Here is a 20,910-nt window from a genome sequence, read left to right on the forward strand (position 1 = left end):
ACGCCACGAGGAAGGTCGGTGCAAGTCTGTGTGTAAGTTCGTTCGGCCGCACACCGAACATATGGTCCTTCGAACCGGATCCATTGTGCTAGTGAAAAGTGAAAAGACAACCCGATGCCACGAGTTAGGCACACCCCATCCAAGCAAGCGGATTCCCCAACGAAGACGCCGAGTGAGTCGAGTGAGCCGACAGCCAGTACATCAACAAGTGAACCCCAGGACAGCGAGAAGATGGAAAAGGCGCTGAAGACGGCAGTCCGCCAACGAGCGCAGATCCACTCCAAATTACTTCGAATCGAGCAGACGCTGCAGGAAACGAAAGAGCCAACCGTTTCCCAGCTGAAGGTGCTCGCCAAAAACGTTGCGACTGTGTACGCGGAATTTAGTGCCATACACACCACCATCGTAGGCCTAATTCCAGACAGCGCAATGGCAGAGCAGGACGGCGTCTACGACGAGTTCGAAGAAGTATTCTACGAGGCGTCCAATAGAATCGAGGAGTTGCTGCTAGCCGCGGAATCGAAGACAACGAACAACAAGCCTGCCGCGGCTCAAGTTGTCATCCAGCAGCAACCGCTCAAGGCACCGATCCCGACTTTCGACGGCACTTACGCTGCATGGCCCAAGTTTAAGGCCATCTTCGAGGACCTGATGGCCAATGCCGGCGACAGTGATACTATGAAGCTGTATCACCTTGAAAAGGCATTGGTCGGCGAGGCTGCAGGTGCAATTGATGTCAGCATCCTCAACGCTGGCAATTACAAGCAAGCCTGGGAGATTCTGACGGAGCGCTTCGGCAATCATCGAGCCATAGTGGACAGCCACATCCACGGATTGCTGAACCTCAAAAGGATGACGTCAGAAAACTTCCACGAGCTAAGAGCTCTAGTCCAAGAGACTTCCCGACATGTGGAAAGTCTCAGGTTCCTAAAACAAAACCTGGAAGGAGTGTCGGAACCAATGGTGGTCCATCTGTTGGTTTCGGCTTTAGACAAATCAACCCGAAAAGCCTGGGAAGGGACGCAGCGGAAAGGTGAGCTGCCCCGTTACGAGCAGACGATGGCATTTCTAAAATCCCGATGCCAGATTTTGGAAAATTGCGCAGCAGCGTCATCATCAGCTCCTGTGGTCAAACTAAAGGGCAACCATCCGCTTTCTCCGAGACATCCAGCCCAGAAGAGCTATACAGCAGCGGTTATTCAGTGCGAAATCTGTGGTAAGGACCATCCTAATATAAATTGCCCAGAACTGCTGAAAGGGACACCACGGGAAAGAAGTAACACCGCACAAAAGGCAGGACTATGCTTCAACTGCCTGCGGAAGGGACATCAGTTACGGGAATGTCCCTCCAAGAGAAAGTGCTACAAGTGCCAGCGTCGCCATCATACGCTCCTGCACGAGGACGTAGCACCCACCGGCCAGCCAACTATTTCCATGACAGCAGAAGTAAAACCTCAACCTCCGAACCCAAGTGTGCATCCTCCATCGACAGCGGCAGAGTACGGCGGACCAGTGGTACGGGAACAACTTTCGACAGCATGTGCATCGCAAACCATCAAACCCAGTAAGAACGTCCTGCTGTTGACGGCCGTGGTCAACGTACTGGACGCCAAGAACCAGCCACATCGCTGCCGCGTCCTCCTAGACAGCGGTTCTCAGGTCAATTTCCTTGCTGAGGAAATGGCCAACCGTCTAGGACTGCCCAAGAGACCGGCAAACGTTCCGATCGTGGGAATCAACGCGTTGCGCACGCTCGCTCGCGACAAGTTAACCGTTACCATACAATCCCGAGTGAACAGTTACCAAACAAGCTTGGAATGCTTGGTAACTCCAAAAATAACCGGCACAATCCCATCCTGCAACATCAACATCGACAACTGGGACATTCCGGAGGGAATAATCTTTGCTGATCCAACCTTCTACACGCCAGACAAAGTGGATTTACTTATCGGGGCTGAGTTATTTTTCGATATACTCAAGCCAAGCCAACTCGATCTTGCTGATAATCTACCTCGTCTGCAACATAGCCAGTTTGGTTGGATTGTGACCGGAGCCATAGCAGAGCAGCAGATTACCATCCCAGCTATGTATTCCCACCACGCTTTGGTCGACATCGAAACAATGATCCAGCAGGTTGGCCAAACTGAAGAGGTTCCAGACGTCCTGGAACGATCCATCGAAGAACTGGAGTGCGAGAACCATTTTCTACCTACATCTCAAAGGGATGAATCTGGAAGGTTCATTGTGCGACTACCGTTTAACAAACAACAAACTCTGTTGAACAATGGTCGCACGGTAGCCCTCAAACAATTTATGATGTTAGAGAACCGACTGCTTCGCAACCCAGAGCTACAACAACAGTATGTGGAGTTCATCCGAGAGTACGAAACTCTAGGGCACTGCCGACAAATCCGTGAATCCGACGATGTACCCAACCAGCTATCCTACTATCTGCCACACCATGCGGTTTTGCGGCCATCTAGTTCGAGCACGAAATGCCGAGTCGTGTTTGACGCCAGTGCAAAGGCATCTCCAGCCGAGTTATCGCTCAACGACGTGCTGCATGTAGGACCAGTTGTACAGAACGATCTCTACTCCATTGTTCTGAGATTTCGAATGTACAAAGTAGCCTTTTCGGGAGACATCGCCAAAATGTATCGTCAGATTCTCCACGCTAAAGAAGATCAACGTTTCCTGCGGATTTTTTGGAGACCACACCCTTCCGAGCCACTACGAGTCTTCGAGTTGTGTACAGTTACCTACGGTACAGCATCAGCACCATTTCTTGCCACCAAATGTTTGCTCCAATTGGTCGAGGAGGACGGGGATGCCTTTCCGATTGCATCCCGCATAATAAAGGAAGAGACATACATGGACGACGTTCTCTCAGGTGCGTTCCTGTTTCCTGATGGTTCAGCGAAGCTATGTTTGCTCACTAGCAAATCCAAACTGGCTCCACAGCACGACGTTTCCATCCCACGCAAAGAGTTGTGCGCCGCTCTTCTCCTCACCCGGTTAGTACAAAAGGTTTTGCCAGCCCTGAATTTGAAGTTCCAAGAAATTGTGTTGTGGTGTGACAGCACAATTGTTCTGGCTTGGATTAGAAAACCATTGAACCAGCTGCAGCTATTCGTCCGAAACCGAATTGCGGTAATCCAGAAACACACGGAAGAGTGTCGATGGGAATATATAAGGTCTCATCACAACCCAGCTGACATCGTTTCGAGAGGCATGCTACTAGAAGCCTTGGAAACCAACAACCTCTGGTGGAGTGGACCCGATTACCTTCATGAGGCGAGCTATATGGTTAATCCAGCAGATCCTGTTCCTGAGGACGAACTTCCCGAATTAAAAGGAGTGATGGCCAACCCAACCGTGACTATTGAACCATTTTCATTTTTTGAACGGTTTAGTTGTTTTCGAACGGTTCAGAGAATCATGGGATACGTTCTCCGGTTTGTGGAAAATTGTAGAAGACCGTCAACCCAACGACAAACCAGCCAGTATTTAACGATTCCCGAGTTGCGCCGTTCAACTGAAGCCATCATCCGTGTCACCCAACTCATTCATCTTGACGACGAAATCCAGCGAGCAGTGAAAAACGAACCCTCGAAGAAGTTTGCAAACCTTCGTCCAATCTACTCTGAAGGTTTGCTCCGTGTGGGAGGCCGTCTGGATCGGTCTCTTCTACCCTTCGAAAACCGCCATCCTATTATTCTACCAAACAAGGATCCAGTTATTCGTCTTATGGTTCGACAAATGCATGTGGAGTTACTTCATGTGGGACAAACCGGCTTGATGAACGCCCTACGTCAACGATATTGGCTCTTGAATGCACGCTCTACGATTCGGTCTATCACCCGAAAATGCGTCACCTGCTTCAAGACCAACCCAGCCCCCGTAAGCCAGTTGATGGGTAACCTGCCAGCCGCCAGAGTGACGCCATCACCACCGTTTGCAGTTACCGGAGTGGACTACGCCGGTCCAATTTTCATCAAGCAAGGTGTTCGTCGTTCAGCAATGATCAAGGCATACATAGCAGTCTATGTGTGTATGGCAACAAAGGCAGTTCATCTAGAAGCAGTGTCTGATTTAAGCACAAATGCGTTCATTGCATCTCTCAAGCGGGTTATCAGACGACGAGGAATGATGCAGCAGATTCACTCGGATAACGCAACAAATTTCCGAGGCGCAAAACGAGACTACCTGAATACACTGCAACCTAGGAAGAAAAATCTACGCAGCCTGCCGAATGTTCGCGAAGGAATGATCGTCCTCATCCATGATCGACATCAGCCGCCGCTCCATTGGAAGATGGGGAGAGTGGAAGCAGTATACCCTGGTGAAGACGGCCTTGTACGAGCGATTGATGTATTCGTAGACGGAGCAACATATCGGCGACCCATAACAAAGATTTCATTATTGCCCATAGAAGAGTAAGAGTAACCAAGAAATATTGAGTAGCCTCAACGGGGGGTGTATGTTCCGTCTAGATCGGAAGTTACGGAACGCCTAAAGGTAGGCAATATAGTTCAGAACCAAACCTGTAGAACAGAGTACAGAATAGAACTGTAAAACGCGAAACGATCAGTAACCAAATTACAGCGATGAGAACTGTTCATCGCTAGCCCAGCATTGTATAGAACTAGTATACACAGCAGTAGTTAGTATTTAGGTATCACTATTATAGCATTGTATCGTGGGATGCCTTGAGGTTACGAAACTGTTGAAATATATGGAGAACTTGGAATAAAGAAGCGTAGGCATTATTTATCAAGGCAATTAGATCCGAAACGGAATCCGACCCACGGTAGTTCTATTTGGACACCTTTTTGCCGTCTAAGTCTCCATAAGTTGGAAAGGAAGAGTATTAGTCTGTTGGCCTGCCCATCGACTTTGCTTTTATTTCCAGAGCGAGTAACCTTAATCCGCGGAGGTTACTTCCGAGCTCTTTTCCGTCCAGGCAGTGGTGGCTTCCATCCGCTGAAGTCACTCCCTGGATCCTTCCTCACGCCACGAGGAAGGTCGGTGCAAGTCTGTGTGTAAGTTCGTTCGGCCGCACACCGAACAGCACTTTTTACGTAATTTGAACAACATCCAAACATCTTCAAAGGTGCTCCGTAGCACTTTTTACGTAATTTGAACAACATCCAAACATCTTTAAAGGTGCTCCGTAGCACTTTTTACGTAATTTGAACAACATCCAAACATCTTTAAAGGTGCTCCGTAGCACTTTTTACGTAATTTCAACAACATCCAAACATCTTCAAAGGTGCTCCGTAGCACTTTTTACGTAATTTGAACAACATCCAAACATCTTTAAAGGTGCTCCGTAGCACTTTTTACGTAATTTGAACAACATCCAAACATCTTTAAAGGTGCTCCGTAGCACTTTTTACGTAATTTGAACAACATCCAAACATCTTCAAAGGTACTCCGTAGCACTTTTTACGTAATTTGAACAACATCCAAACATCTTCAAAGGTGCTCCGTAGCACTTTTTACGTAATTTCAACAACATCCAAACATCTTTAAAGGTGCTCCGTAGCACTTTTTACGTAATTTCAACAACATCCAAACATCTTCAAAGGTGCTCCGTAGCACTTTTTACGTAATTTGAACAACATCCAAACATCTTCAAAGGTGCTCCGTAGCACTTTTTACGTAATTTGAACAACATCCAAACATCTTCAAAGGTGCTCCGTAGCACTTTTTACGTAATTTGAACAACATCCAAACATCTTCAAAGGTGCTCCGTAGCACTTTTTACGTAATTTGAACAACATCCAAACATCTTTAAAGGTGCTCCGTAGCACTTTTTACGTAATTTCAACAACATCCAAACATCTTTAAAGGTGCTCCGTAGCACTTTTTACGTAATTTCAACAACATCCAAACATCTTCAAAGGTGCTCCGTAGCACTTTTTACGTAATTTCAACAACATCCAAACATCTTTAAAGGTGCTCCGTAGCACTTTTTACGTAATTTCAACAACATCCAAACATCTTCAAAGGTGCTCCGTAGCACTTTTTACGTAATTTCAACAACATCCAAACATCTTCAAAGGTGCTCCGTAGCACTTTTTACGTAATTTGAACAACATCCAAACATCTTTAAAGGTGCTCCGTAGCACTTTTTACGTAATTTGAACAACATCCAAACATCTTTAAAGGTGCTCCGTAGCACTTTTTACGTAATTTCAACAACATCCAAACATCTTCAAAGGTGCTCCGTAGCACTTTTTACGTAATTTCAACAACATCCAAACATCTTTAAAGGTGCTCCGTAGCACTTTTTACGTAATTTCAACAACATTAAAACATCTTCAAAGGTGCTCCGTAGCACTTTTTACGTAATTTCAACAACATCCAAACATCTTCAAAGGTGCTCCGTAGCACTTTTTACGTAATTTCAACAACATCCAAACATCTTCAAAGGTGCTCCGTAGCACTTTTTACGTAATTTGAACAACATCCAAACATCTTTAAAGGTGCTCCGTAGCACTTTTTACGTAATTTCAACAACATCCAAACATCTTCAAAGGTGCTCCGTAGCACTTTTTACTTAATTTCAACAACATCCAAACATCTTTAAAGGTGCTCCGTAGCACTTTTTACTTAATTTCAACAACATCCAAACATCTTCAAAGGTGCTCCGTAGCACTTTTTACGTAATTTGAACAACATCCAAACATCTTCAAAGGTGCTCCGTAGCACTTTTTACGTAATTTGAACAACATCCAAACATCTTCAAAGGTGCTCCGTAGCACTTTTTACGTAATTTGAACAACATCCAAACATCTTTAAAGGTGCTCCGTAGCACTTTTTACGTAATTTCAACAACATCCAAACATCTTCAAAGGTGCTCCGTAGCACTTTTTACGTAATTTCAACAACATCCAAACATCTTTAAAGGTGCTCCGTAGCACTTTTTACGTAATTTCAACAACATCCAAACATCTTCAAAGGTGCTCCGTAGCACTTTTTACGTAATTTCAACAACATCCAAACATCTTTAAAGGTGCTCCGTAGCACTTTTTACGTAATTTCAACAACATCCAAACATCTTCAAAGGTGCTCCGTAGCACTTTTTACGTAATTTCAACAACATCCAAACATCTTCAAAGGTGCTCCGTAGCACTTTTTACGTAATTTGAACAACATCCAAACATCTTCAAAGGTGCTCCGTAGCACTTTTTACTTAATTTCAACAACATCCAAACATCTTTAAAGGTGCTCCGTAGCACTTTTTACGTAATTTCAACAACATCCAAACATCTTCAAAGGTGCTCCGTAGCACTTTTTACGTAATTTCAACAAGATCCAAACATCTTTAAAGGTGCTCCGTAGCACTTTTTACGTAATTTCAACAACATCCAAACATCTTCAAAGGTGCTCCGTAACACTTTTTACGTAATTTGAACAACATCCAAACATCTTTAAAGGTGCTCCGTTACACTTTTTACGTAATTTCAACAACATCCAAACATCTTTAAAGGTGCTCCGTAGCACTTTTTACTTAATTTCAACAACATCCAAACATCTTCAAAGGTGCTCCGTAGCACTTTTTACGTAATTTCAACAACATCCAAACATCTTCAAAGGTGCTCCGTAGCACTTTTTACTTAATTTCAACAACATCCAAACATCTTTAAAGGTGCTCCGTAGCACTTTTTACTTAATTTCAACAACATCCAAACATCTTCAAAGGTGCTCCGTAGCACTTTTTACGTAATTTGAACAACATCCAAACATCTTTAAAGGTGCTCCGTAGCACTTTTTACGTAATTTGAACAACATCCAAACATCTTCAAAGGTGCTCCGTAGCACTTTTTACGTAATTTGAACAACATCCAAACATCTTTAAAGGTGCTCCGTAGCACTTTTTACGTAATTTCAACAACATCCAAACATCTTCAAAGGTGCTCCGTAGCACTTTTTACGTAATTTCAACAACATCCAAACATCTTTAAAGGTGCTCCGTAGCACTTTTTACGTAATTTCAACAACATCCAAACATCTTCAAAGGTGCTCCGTAGCACTTTTTACGTAATTTCAACAACATCCAAACATCTTCAAAGGTGCTCCGTAGCACTTTTTACGTAATTTGAACAACATCCAAACATCTTTAAAGGTGCTCCGTAGCACTTTTTACGTAATTTCAACAACATCCAAACATCTTCAAAGGTGCTCCGTAGCACTTTTTACGTAATTTCAACAACATCCAAACATCTTTAAAGGAGCTCCGTAGCACTTTTTACGTAATTTCAACAACATCCAAACATCTTCAAAGGTGCTCCGTAGCACTTTTTACGTAATTTCAACAACATCCAAACATCTTCAAAGGTGCTCCGTAGCACTTTTTACGTAATTTGAACAACATCCAAACATCTTCAAAGGTGCTCCGTAGCACTTTTTACGTAATTTGAACAACATCCAAACATCTTTAAAGGTGCTCCGTAGCACTTTTTACGTAATTTGAACAACATCCAAACATCTTCAAAGGTGCTCCGTAGTACTTTTTACGTAATTTCAACCACATCCAAACATCTTTAAAGGTGCTCCGTAGCACTTTTTACGTAATTTCAACAACATCCAAACATCTTCAAAGGTGCTCCGTAGCACTTTTTACGTAATTTCAACAACATCCAAACATCTTCAAAGGTGCTCCGTAGCACTTTTTACGTAATTTCAACAACATCCAAACATCTTCAAAGGTGCTCCGTAGCACTTTTTACGTAATTTGAACAACATCCAAACATCTTTAAAGGTGCTCCGTAGCACTTTTTACGTAATTTCAACAACATCCAAACATCTTCAAAGGTGCTCCGTAGCACTTTTTACTTAATTTCAACAACATCCAAACATCTTTAAAGGTGCTCCGTAGCACTTTTTACTTAATTTCAACAACATCCAAACATCTTCAAAGGTGCTCCGTAGCACTTTTTACGTAATTTGAACAACATCCAAACATCTTCAAAGGTGCTCCGTAGCACTTTTTACGTAATTTGAACAACATCCAAACATCTTCAAAGGTGCTCCGTAGCACTTTTTACGTAATTTGAACAACATCCAAACATCTTTAAAGGTGCTCCGTAGCACTTTTTACGTAATTTCAACAACATCCAAACATCTTCAAAGGTGCTCCGTAGCACTTTATACGTAATTTCAACAACATCCAAACATCTTTAAAGGTGCTCCGTAGCACTTTTTACGTAATTTCAACAACATCCAAACATCTTCAAAGGTGCTCCGTAGCACTTTTTACGTAATTTCAACAACATCCAAACATCTTCAAAGGTGCTCCGTAGCACTTTTTACGTAATTTGAACAACATCCAAACATCTTTAAAGGTGCTCCGTAGCACTTTTTACGTAATTTCAACAACATCCAAACATCTTCAAAGGTGCTCCGTAGCACTTTTTACGTAATTTCAACAACATCCAAACATCTTTAAAGGTGCTCCGTAGCACTTTTTACGTAATTTCAACAACATCCAAACATCTTCAAAGGTGCTCCGTAGCACTTTTTACGTAATTTCAACAACATCCAAACATCTTCAAAGGTGCTCCGTAGCACTTTTTACGTAATTTCAACAACATCCAAACATCTTTAAAGGTGCTCCGTAGCACTTTTTACGTAATTTCAACAACATCCAAACATCTTCAAAGGTGCTCCGTAGCACTTTTTACTTAATTTCAACAACATCCAAACATCTTTAAAGGTGCTCCGTAGCACTTTTTACTTAATTTCAACAACATCCAAACATCTTCAAAGGTGCTCCGTAGCACTTTTTACGTAATTTGAACAACATCCAAACATCTTCAAAGGTGCTCCGTAGCACTTTTTACGTAATTTGAACAACATCCAAACATCTTCAAAGGTGCTCCGTAGCACTTTTTACGTAATTTGAACAACATCCAAACATCTTTAAAGGTGCTCCGTAGCACTTTTTACGTAATTTCAACAACATCCAAACATCTTCAAAGGTGCTCCGTAGCACTTTTTACGTAATTTCAACAACATCCAAACATCTTTAAAGGTGCTCCGTAGCACTTTTTACGTAATTTCAACAACATCCAAACATCTTCAAAGGTGCTCCGTAGCACTTTTTACGTAATTTCAACAACATCCAAACATCTTCAAAGGTGCTCCGTAGCACTTTTTACGTAATTTGAACAACATCCAAACATCTTTAAAGGTGCTCCGTAGCACTTTTTACGTAATTTCAACAACATCCAAACATCTTCAAAGGTGCTCCGTAGCACTTTTTACGTAATTTCAACAACATCCAAACATCTTTAAAGGTGCTCCGTAGCACTTTTTACGTAATTTCAACAACATCCAAACATCTTCAAAGGTGCTCCGTAGCACTTTTTACGTAATTTCAACAACATCCAAACATCTTCAAAGGTGCTCCGTAGCACTTTTTACGTAATTTGAACAACATCCAAACATCTTCAAAGGTGCTCCGTAGCACTTTTTACTTAATTTCAACAACATCCAAACATCTTTAAAGGTGCTCCGTAGCACTTTTTACGTAATTTCAACAACATCCAAACATCTTCAAAGGTGCTCCGTAGCACTTTTTACGTAATTTCAACAAGATCCAAACATCTTTAAAGGTGCTCCGTAGCACTTTTTACGTAATTTCAACAACATCCAAACATCTTCAAAGGTGCTCCGTAACACTTTTTACGTAATTTGAACAACATCCAAACATCTTTAAAGGTGCTCCGTTACACTTTTTACGTAATTTCAACAACATCCAAACATCTTTAAAGGTGCTCCGTAGCACTTTTTACTTAATTTCAACAACATCCAAACATCTTCAAAGGTGCTCCGTAGCACTTTTTACGTAATTTCAACAACATCCAAACATCTTCAAAGGTGCTCCGTAGCACTTTTTACTTAATTTCAACAACATCCAAACATCTTTAAAGGTGCTCCGTAGCACTTTTTACTTAATTTCAACAACATCCAAACATCTTCAAAGGTGCTCCGTAGCACTTTTTACGTAATTTGAACAACATCCAAACATCTTCAAAGGTGCTCCGTAGCACTTTTTACGTAATTTGAACAACATCCAAACATCTTCAAAGGTGCTCCGTAGTACTTTTTACGTAATTTGAACAACATCCAAACATCTTTAAAGGTGCTCCGTAGCACTTTTTACGTAATTTCAACAACATCCAAACATCTTTAAAGGTGCTCCGTAGCACTTTTTACGTAATTTGAACAACATCCAAACATCTTCAAAGGTACTCCGTAGCACTTTTTACGTAATTTGAACAACATCCAAACATCTTCAAAGGTGCTCCGTAGCACTTTTTACGTAATTTGAACAACATCCAAACATCTTCAAAGGTGCTCCGTAACACTTTTTACGTAATTTGAACAACATCCAAACATCTTTAAAGGTGCTCCGTTACACTTTTTACGTAATTTCAACAACATCCAAACATCTTTAAAGGTGCTCCGTAGCACTTTTTACGTAATTTGAACAACATCCAAACATCTTTAAAGGTGCTCCGTAGCACTTTTTACGTAATTTGAACAACATCCAAACATCTTTAAAGGTGCTCCGTAGCACTTTTTACGTAATTTGAACAACATCCAAACATCTTCAAAGGTACTCCGTAGCACTTTTTACGTAATTTGAACAACATCCAAACATCTTCAAAGGTGCTCCGTAACACTTTTTACGTAATTTGAACAACATCCAAACATCTTCAAAGGTGCTCCGTAGCACTTTTTACGTAATTTCAACAAGATCCAAACATCTTTAAAGGTGCTCCGTAGCACTTTTTACGTAATTTCAACAACATCCAAACATCTTCAAAGGTGCTCCGTAGCACTTTTTACGTAATTTGAACAACATCCAAACATCTTTAAAGGTGCTCCGTAGCACTTTTTACGTAATTTCAACAACATCCAAACATCTTCAAAGGTGCTCCGTAGCACTTTTTACTTAATTTCAACAACATCCAAACATCTTTAAAGGTGCTCCGTAGCACTTTTTACGTAATTTCAACAACATCCAAACATCTTCAAAGGTGCTCCGTAGCACTTTTTACGTAATTTCAACAAGATCCAAACATCTTTAAAGGTGCTCCGTAGCACTTTTTACGTAATTTCAACAACATCCAAACATCTTCAAAGGTGCTCCGTAGCACTTTTTACTTAATTTCAACAACATCCAAACATCTTTAAAGGTGCTCCGTAGCACTTTTTACGTAATTTCAACAACATCCAAACATCTTCAAAGGTGCTCCGTAGCACTTTTTACGTAATTTCAACAAGATCCAAACATCTTTAAAGGTGCTCCGTAGCACTTTTTACGTAATTTCAACAACATCCAAACATCTTCAAAGGTGCTCCGTAGCACTTTTTACGTAATTTGAACAACATCCAAACATCTTCAAAGGTGCTCCGTAGCACTTTTTACTTAATTTCAACAACATCCAAACATCTTTAAAGGTGCTCCGTAGCACTTTTTACGTAATTTCAACAACATCCAAACATCTTCAAAGGTGCTCCGTAGCACTTTTTACGTAATTTCAACAAGATCCAAACATCTTTAAAGGTGCTCCGTAGCACTTTTTACGTAATTTCAACAACATCCAAACATCTTCAAAGGTGCTCCGTAGCACTTTTTACTTAATTTCAACAACATCCAAACATCTTTAAAGGTGCTCCGTAGCACTTTTTACGTAATTTCAACAACATCCAAACATCTTCAAAGGTGCTCCGTAGCACTTTTTACGTAATTTCAACAAGATCCAAACATCTTTAAAGGTGCTCCGTAGCACTTTTTACGTAATTTCAACAACATCCAAACATCTTCAAAGGTGCTCCGTAACACTTTTTACGTAATTTGAACAACATCCAAACATCTTTAAAGGTGCTCCGTTACACTTTTTACGTAATTTCAACAACATCCAAACATCTTTAAAGGTGCTCCGTAGCACTTTTTACTTAATTTCAACAACATCCAAACATCTTCAAAGGTGCTCCGTAGCACTTTTTACGTAATTTCAACAACATCCAAACATCTTCAAAGGTGCTCCGTAGCACTTTTTACTTAATTTCAACAACATCCAAACATCTTTAAAGGTGCTCCGTAGCACTTTTTACTTAATTTCAACAACATCCAAACATCTTCAAAGGTGCTCCGTAGCACTTTTTACGTAATTTGAACAACATCCAAACATCTTCAAAGGTGCTCCGTAGCACTTTTTACGTAATTTGAACAACATCCAAACATCTTCAAAGGTGCTCCGTAGCACTTTTTACGTAATTTCAACAACATCCAAACATCTTTAAAGGTGCTCCGTAGCACTTTTTACGTAATTTCAACAACATACAAACATCTTCAAAGGTGCTCCGTAGCACTTTTTACGTAATTTCAACAACATCCAAACATCTTTAAAGGTGCTCCGTAGCACTTTTTACGTAATTTCAACAACATCCAAACATCTTCAAAGGTGCTCCGTAGCACTTTTTACGTAATTCCAACAACATCCAAACATCTTCAAAGGTGCTCCGTAGCACTTTTTACGTAATTTGAACAACATCCAAACATCTTTAAAGGTGCTCCGTAGCACTTTTTACGTAATTTCAACCACATCCAAACATCTTCAAAGGTGCTCCGTAGCACTTTTTACGTAATTTCAACAACATCCAAACATCTTTAAAGGTGCTCCGTAGCACTTTTTACGTAATTTCAACAACATCCAAACATCTTCAAAGGTGCTCCGTAGCACTTTTTACGTAATTTCAACAACATCCAAACATCTTCAAAGGTGCTCCGTAGCACTTTTTACGTAATTTCAACAACATCCAAACATCTTTAAAGGTGCTCCGTAGCACTTTTTACGTAATTTGAACAACATCCAAACATCTTTAAAGGTGCTCCGTAGCACTTTTTACGTAATTTCAACAACATCCAAACATCTTCAAAGGTGCTCCGTAGCACTTTTTACGTAATTTGAACAACATCCAAACATCTTCAAAGGTGCTCCGTAGCACTTTTTACGTAATTTGAACAACATCCAAACATCTTCAAAGGTGCTCCGTAGCACTTTTTACTTAATTTCAACAACATCCAAACATCTTTAAAGGTGCTCCGTAGCACTTATTACGTAATTTGAACAACATCCAAACATCTTCAAAGGTGCTCCGTAGCACTTTTTACGTAATTTGAACAACATCCAAACATCTTCAAAGGTGCTCCGTAGCACTTTTTACGTAATTTGAACAACATCCAAACATCTTTAAAGGTGCTCCGTAGCACTTTTTACGTAATTTCAACAACATCCAAACATCTTCAAAGGTGCTCCGTAGCACTTTTTACGTAATTTCAACAACATCCAAACATCTTTAAAGGTGCTCCGTAGCACTTTTTACGTAATTTCAACAACATCCAAACATCTTCAAAGGTGCTCCGTAGCACTTTTTACGTAATTTGAACAACATCCAAACATCTTCAAAGGTGCTCCGTAGCACTTTTTACGTAATTTGAACAACATCCAAACATCTTTAAAGGTGCTCCGTAGCACTTTTTACGTAATTCCAACAACATCCAAACATCTTCAAAGGTGCTCCGTAGCACTTTTTACGTAATTTCAACAACATCCAAACATCTTTAAAGGTGCTCCGTAGCACTTTTTACGTAATTTGAACAACATCCAAACATCTTCAAAGGTGCTCCGTAGCACTTTTTACGTAATTTCAACAACATCCAAACATCTTCAAAGGTGCTCCGTAGCACTTTTTACGTAATTTCAACAACATCCAAACATCTTCAAAGGTGCTCCGTAGCACTTTTTACGTAATTTGAACAACATCCAAACATCTTTAAAGGTGCTCCGTAGCACTTTTTACGTAATTTCAACAACATCCAAACATCTTCAAAGGTGCTCCGTAGCACTTTTTACGTAATTTCAACAACATCCAAACATCTTTAAAGGTGCTCCGTAGCACTTTTTACGTAATTTCAACAACATCCAAACATCTTCAAAGGTGCTCCGTAGCACTTTTTACGTAATTTGAACAACATCCAAACATCTTTAAAGGTGCTCCGTAGCACTTTTTACTTAATTTCAACAACATCCAAACATCTTTAAAGGTGCTCCGTAGCACTTTTTACTTAATTTCAACAACATCCAAACATCTTCAAAGGTGCTCCGTAGCACTTTTTACGTAATTTGAACAACATCCAAACATCTTCAAAGGTGCTCCGTAGCACTTTTTACGTAATTTCAACAACATCCAAACATCTTCAAAGGTGCTCCGTAGCACTTTTTACGTAATTTGAACAACATCCAAACATCTTTAAAGGTGCTCCGTAGCACTTTTTACGTAATTTCAACAACATCCAAACATCTTCAAAGGTGCTCCGTAGCACTTTTTACGTAATTTCAACAACATCCAAACATCTTTAAAGGTGCTCCGTAGCACTTTTTACGTAATTTCAACAACATCCAAACATCTTCAAAGGTGCTCCGTAGCACTTTTTACGTAATTTCAACAACATCCAAACATCTTCAAAGGTGCTCCGTAGCACTTTTTACGTAATTTGAACAACATCCAAACATCTTCAAAGGTGCTCCGTAGCACTTTTTACTTAATTTCAACAACATCCAAACATCTTTAAAGGTGCTCCGTAGCACTTTTTACGTAATTTCAACAACATCCAAACATCTTCAAAGGTGCTCCGTAGCACTTTTTACGTAATTTCAACAAGATCCAAACATCTTTAAAGGTGCTCCGTAGCACTTTTTACGTAATTTCAACAACATCCAAACATCTTCAAAGGTGCTCCGTAACACTTTTTACGTAATTTGAACAACATCCAAACATCTTTAAAGGTGCTCCGTTACACTTTTTACGTAATTTCAACAACATCCAAACATCTTTAAAGGTGCTCCGTAGCACTTTTTACTTAATTTCAACAACATCCAAACATCTTCAAAGGTGCTCCGTAGCACTTTTTACGTAATTTCAACAACATCCAAACATCTTCAAAGGTGCTCCGTAGCACTTTTTACTTAATTTCAACAACATCCAAACATCTTTAAAGGTGCTCCGTAGCACTTTTTACTTAATTTCAACAACATCCAAACATCTTCAAAGGTGCTCCGTAGCACTTTTTACGTAATTTGAACAACATCCAAACATCTTCAAAGGTGCTCCGTAGCACTTTTTACGTAATTTGAACAACATCCAAACATCTTCAAAGGTGCTCCGTAGCACTTTTTACGTAATTTCAACAACATCCAAACATCTTTAAAGGTGCTCCGTAGCACTTTTTACGTAATTTCAACAACATCCAAACATCTTCAAAGGTGCTCCGTAGCACTTTTTACGTAATTTCAACAACATCCAAACATCTTCAAAGGTGCTCCGTAGCACTTTTTACGTAATTTCAACAACATCCAAACATCTTCAAAGGTGCTCCGTAGCACTTTTTACGTAATTTGAACAACATCCAAACATCTTTAAAGGTGCTCCGTAGCACTTTTTACGTAATTTCAACAACATCCAAACATCTTCAAAGGTGCTCCGTAGCACTTTTTACGTAATTTCAACAACATCCAAACATCTTTAAAGGTGCTCCGTAGCACTTTTTACGTAATTTGAACAACATCCAAACATCTTCAAAGGTGCTCCGTAGCACTTTTTACGTAATTTGAACAACATCCAAACATCTTTAAAGGTGCTCCGTAGCACTTTTTACGTAATTTCAACAACATCCAAACATCTTCAAAGGTGCTCCGTAGCACTTTTTACGTAATTTCAACAACATCCAAACATCTTCAAAGGTGCTCCGTAGCACTTTTTACTTAATTTCAACAACATCCAAACATCTTTAAAGGTGCTCCGTAGCACTTTTTACTTAATTTCAACAACATCCAAACATCTTCAAAGGTGCTCCGTAGCACTTTTTACGTAATTTGAACAACATCCAAACATCTTCAAAGGTGCTCCGTAGCACTTTTTACGTAATTTCAACCACATCCAAACATCTTCAAAGGTGCTCCGTAGCACTTTTTACGTAATTTCAACAACATCCAAACATCTTTAAAGGTGCTCCGTAGCACTTTTTACGTAATTTCAACAACATCCAAACATCTTCAAAGGTGCTCCGTAGCACTTTTTACGTAATTTCAACAACATCCAAACATCTTCAAAGGTGCTCCGTAGCACTTTTTACGTAATTTCAACAACATCCAAACATCTTCAAAGGTGCTCCGTAGCACTTTTTACGTAATTTGAACAACATCCAAACATCTTTAAAGGTGCTCCGTAGTACTTTTTACGTAATTTCAACCACATCCAAACATCTTCAAAGGTGCTCCGTAGCACTTTTTACGTAATTTCAACAACATCCAAACATCTTTAAAGGTGCTCCGTAGCACTTTTTACGTAATTTGAACAACATCCAAACATCTTCAAAGGTGCTCCGTAGCACTTTTTACGTAATTTGAACAACATCCAAACATCTTTAAAGGTGCTCCGTAGCACTTTTTACGTAATTTCAACAACATCCAAACATCTTCAAAGGTGCTCCGTAGCACTTTTTACGTAATTTCAACAACATCCAAACATCTTTAAAGGTGCTCCGTAGCACTTTTTACGTAATTTGAACAACATCCAAACATCTTCAAAGGTGCTCCGTAGCACTTTTTACGTAATTTCAACCACATCCAAACATCTTCAAAGGTGCTCCGTAGCACTTTTTACGTAATTTGAACAACATCCAAACATCTTTAAAGGTGCTCCGTAGCACTTTTTACGTAATTTCAACAACATCCAAACATCTTCAAAGGTGCTCCGTAGCACTTTTTACGTAATTTCAACAACATCCAAACATCTTTAAAGGTGCTCCGTAGCACTTTTTACGTAATTTCAACAACATCCAAACATCTTCAAAGGTGCTCCGTAGCACTTTTTACGTAATTTCAACAACATCCAAACATCTTCAAAGGTGCTCCGTAGCACTTTTTACGTAATTTGAACAACATCCAAACATCTTCAAAGGTGCTCCGTAGCACTTTTTACTTAATTTCAACAACATCCAAACATCTTTAAAGGTGCTCCGTAGCACTTTTTACGTAATTTCAACAACATCCAAACATCTTCAAAGGTGCTCCGTAGCACTTTTTACGTAATTTCAACAAGATCCAAACATCTTTAAAGGTGCTCCGTAGCACTTTTTACGTAATTTCAACAACATCCAAACATCTTCAAAGGTGCTCCGTAACACTTTTTACGTAATTTGAACAACATCCAAACATCTTTAAAGGTGCTCCGTTACACTTTTTACGTAATTTCAACAACATCCAAACATCTTTAAAGGTGCTCCGTAGCACTTTTTACGTAATTTCAACAACATCCAAACATCTTCAAAGGTGCTCCGTAGCACTTTTTACGTAATTTCAACAACATCCAAACATCTTCAAAGGTGCTCCGTAGCACTTTTTACTTAATTTCAACAACATCCAAACATCTTTAAAGGTGCTCCGTAGCACTTTTTACTTAATTTCAACAACATCCAAACATCTTCAAAGGTGCTCCGTAGCACTTTTTACGTAATTTGAACAACATCCAAACATCTTCAAAGGTGCTCCGTAGCACTTTTTACGTAATTTGAACAACATCCAAACATCTTCAAAGGTGCTCCGTAGCACTTTTTACGTAATTTGAACAACATCCAAACATCTTTAAAGGTGCTCCGTAGCACTTTTTACGTAATTTCAACAACATCCAAACATCTTTAAAGGTGCTCCGTAGCACTTTTTACGTAATTTGAACAACATCCAAACATCTTCAAAGGTACTCCGTAGCACTTTTTACGTAATTTGAACAACATCCAAACATCTTCAAAGGTGCTCCGTAGCACTTTTTACGTAATTTCAACAACATCCAAACATCTTCAAAGGTGCTCCGTAACACTTTTTACGTAATTTGAACAACATCCAAACATCTTCAAAGGTGCTCCGTTACACTTTTTACGTAATTTCAACAACATCCAAACATCTTTAAAGGTGCTCCGTAGCACTTTTTACGTAATTTGAACAACATCCAAACATCTTTAAAGGTGCTCCGTAGCACTTTTTACGTAATTTCAACAACATCCAAACATCTTTAAAGGTGCTCCGTAGCACTTTTTACGTAATTTGAACAACATCCAAACATCTTCAAAGGTACTCCGTAGCACTTTTTACGTAATTTGAACAACATCCAAACATCTTCAAAGGTGCTCCGTAACACTTTTTACGTAATTTGAACAACATCCAAACATCTTCAAAGGTGCTCCGTAGCACTTTTTACGTAATTTCAACAAGATCCAAACATCTTTAAAGGTGCTCCGTAGCACTTTTTACGTAATTTCAACAACATCCAAACATCTTCAAAGGTGCTCCGTAGCACTTTTTACGTAATTTGAACAACATCCAAACATCTTTAAAGGTGCTCCGTAGCACTTTTTACGTAATTTCAACAACATCCAAACATCTTCAAAGGTGCTCCGTAGCACTTTTTACTTAATTTCAACAACATCCAAACATCTTTAAAGGTGCTCCGTAGCACTTTTTACGTAATTTCAACAACATCCAAACATCTTCAAAGGTGCTCCGTAGCACTTTTTACGTAATTTCAACAAGATCCAAACATCTTTAAAGGTGCTCCGTAGCACTTTTTACGTAATTTCAACAACATCCAAACATCTTCAAAGGTGCTCCGTAGCACTTTTTACTTAATTTCAACAACATCCAAACATCTTTAAAGGTGCTCCGTAGCACTTTTTACGTAATTTCAACAACATCCAAACATCTTCAAAGGTGCTCCGTAGCACTTTTTACGTAATTTCAACAAGATCCAAACATCTTTAAAGGTGCTCCGTAGCACTTTTTACGTAATTTCAACAACATCCAAACATCTTCAAAGGTGCTCCGTAGCACTTTTTACGTAATTTGAACAACATCCAAACATCTTCAAAGGTGCTCCGTAGCACTTTTTACTTAATTTCAACAACATCCAAACATCTTTAAAGGTGCTCCGTAGCACTTTTTACGTAATTTCAACAACATCCAAACATCTTCAAAGGTGCTCCGTAGCACTTTTTACGTAATTTCAACAAGATCCAAACATCTTTAAAGGTGCTCCGTAGCACTTTTTACGTAATTTCAACAACATCCAAACATCTTCAAAGGTGCTCCGTAGCACTTTTTACTTAATTTCAACAACATCCAAACATCTTTAAAGGTGCTCCGTAGCACTTTTTACGTAATTTCAACAACATCCAAACATCTTCAAAGGTGCTCCGTAGCACTTTTTACGTAATTTCAACAAGATCCAAACATCTTTAAAGGTGCTCCGTAGCACTTTTTACGTAATTTCAACAACATCCAAACATCTTCAAAGGTGCTCCGTAACACTTTTTACGTAATTTGAACAACATCCAAACATCTTTAAAGGTGCTCCGTTACACTTTTTACGTAATTTCAACAACATCCAAACATCTTTAAAGGTGCTCCGTAGCACTTTTTACTTAATTTCAACAACATCCAAACATCTTCAAAGGTGCTCCGTAGCACTTTTTACGTAATTTCAACAACATCCAAACATCTTCAAAGGTGCTCCGTAGCACTTTTTACTTAATTTCAACAACATCCAAACATCTTTAAAGGTGCTCCGTAGCACTTTTTACTTAATTTCAACAACATCCAAACATCTTCAAAGGTGCTCCGTAGCACTTTTTACGTAATTTGAACAACATCCAAACATCTTCAAAGGTGCTCCGTAGCACTTTTTACGTAATTTGAACAACATCCAAACATCTTCAAAGGTGCTCCGTAGCACTTTTTACGTAATTTGAACAACATCCAAACATCTTTAAAGGTG

The 20,910-nt window shown here is 39.7% G+C and overlaps 1 protein-coding gene across 1 annotated transcript; it reads left to right on the forward strand.

Moving 5' to 3' along the window:
* Nucleotides 1–231: 231 nt before the first annotated feature.
* Nucleotides 232–2,565, forward strand: LOC131271292 (uncharacterized; the record flags this gene model as incomplete). Its single annotated transcript, XM_058272701.1, has 1 exon — nt 232–2,565. A coding segment is annotated over exon 1 (2,334 nt), but the record flags the coding sequence as incomplete, so codon positions are not given.
* Nucleotides 2,566–20,910: the final 18,345 nt, after the last annotated feature.

This window comes from Anopheles coustani, unplaced genomic scaffold, assembly GCF_943734705.1.
Source record: "Anopheles coustani unplaced genomic scaffold, idAnoCousDA_361_x.2 scaffold_419_ctg1, whole genome shotgun sequence".
Classification (NCBI taxonomy): domain Eukaryota; kingdom Metazoa; phylum Arthropoda; class Insecta; order Diptera; family Culicidae; genus Anopheles; species Anopheles coustani.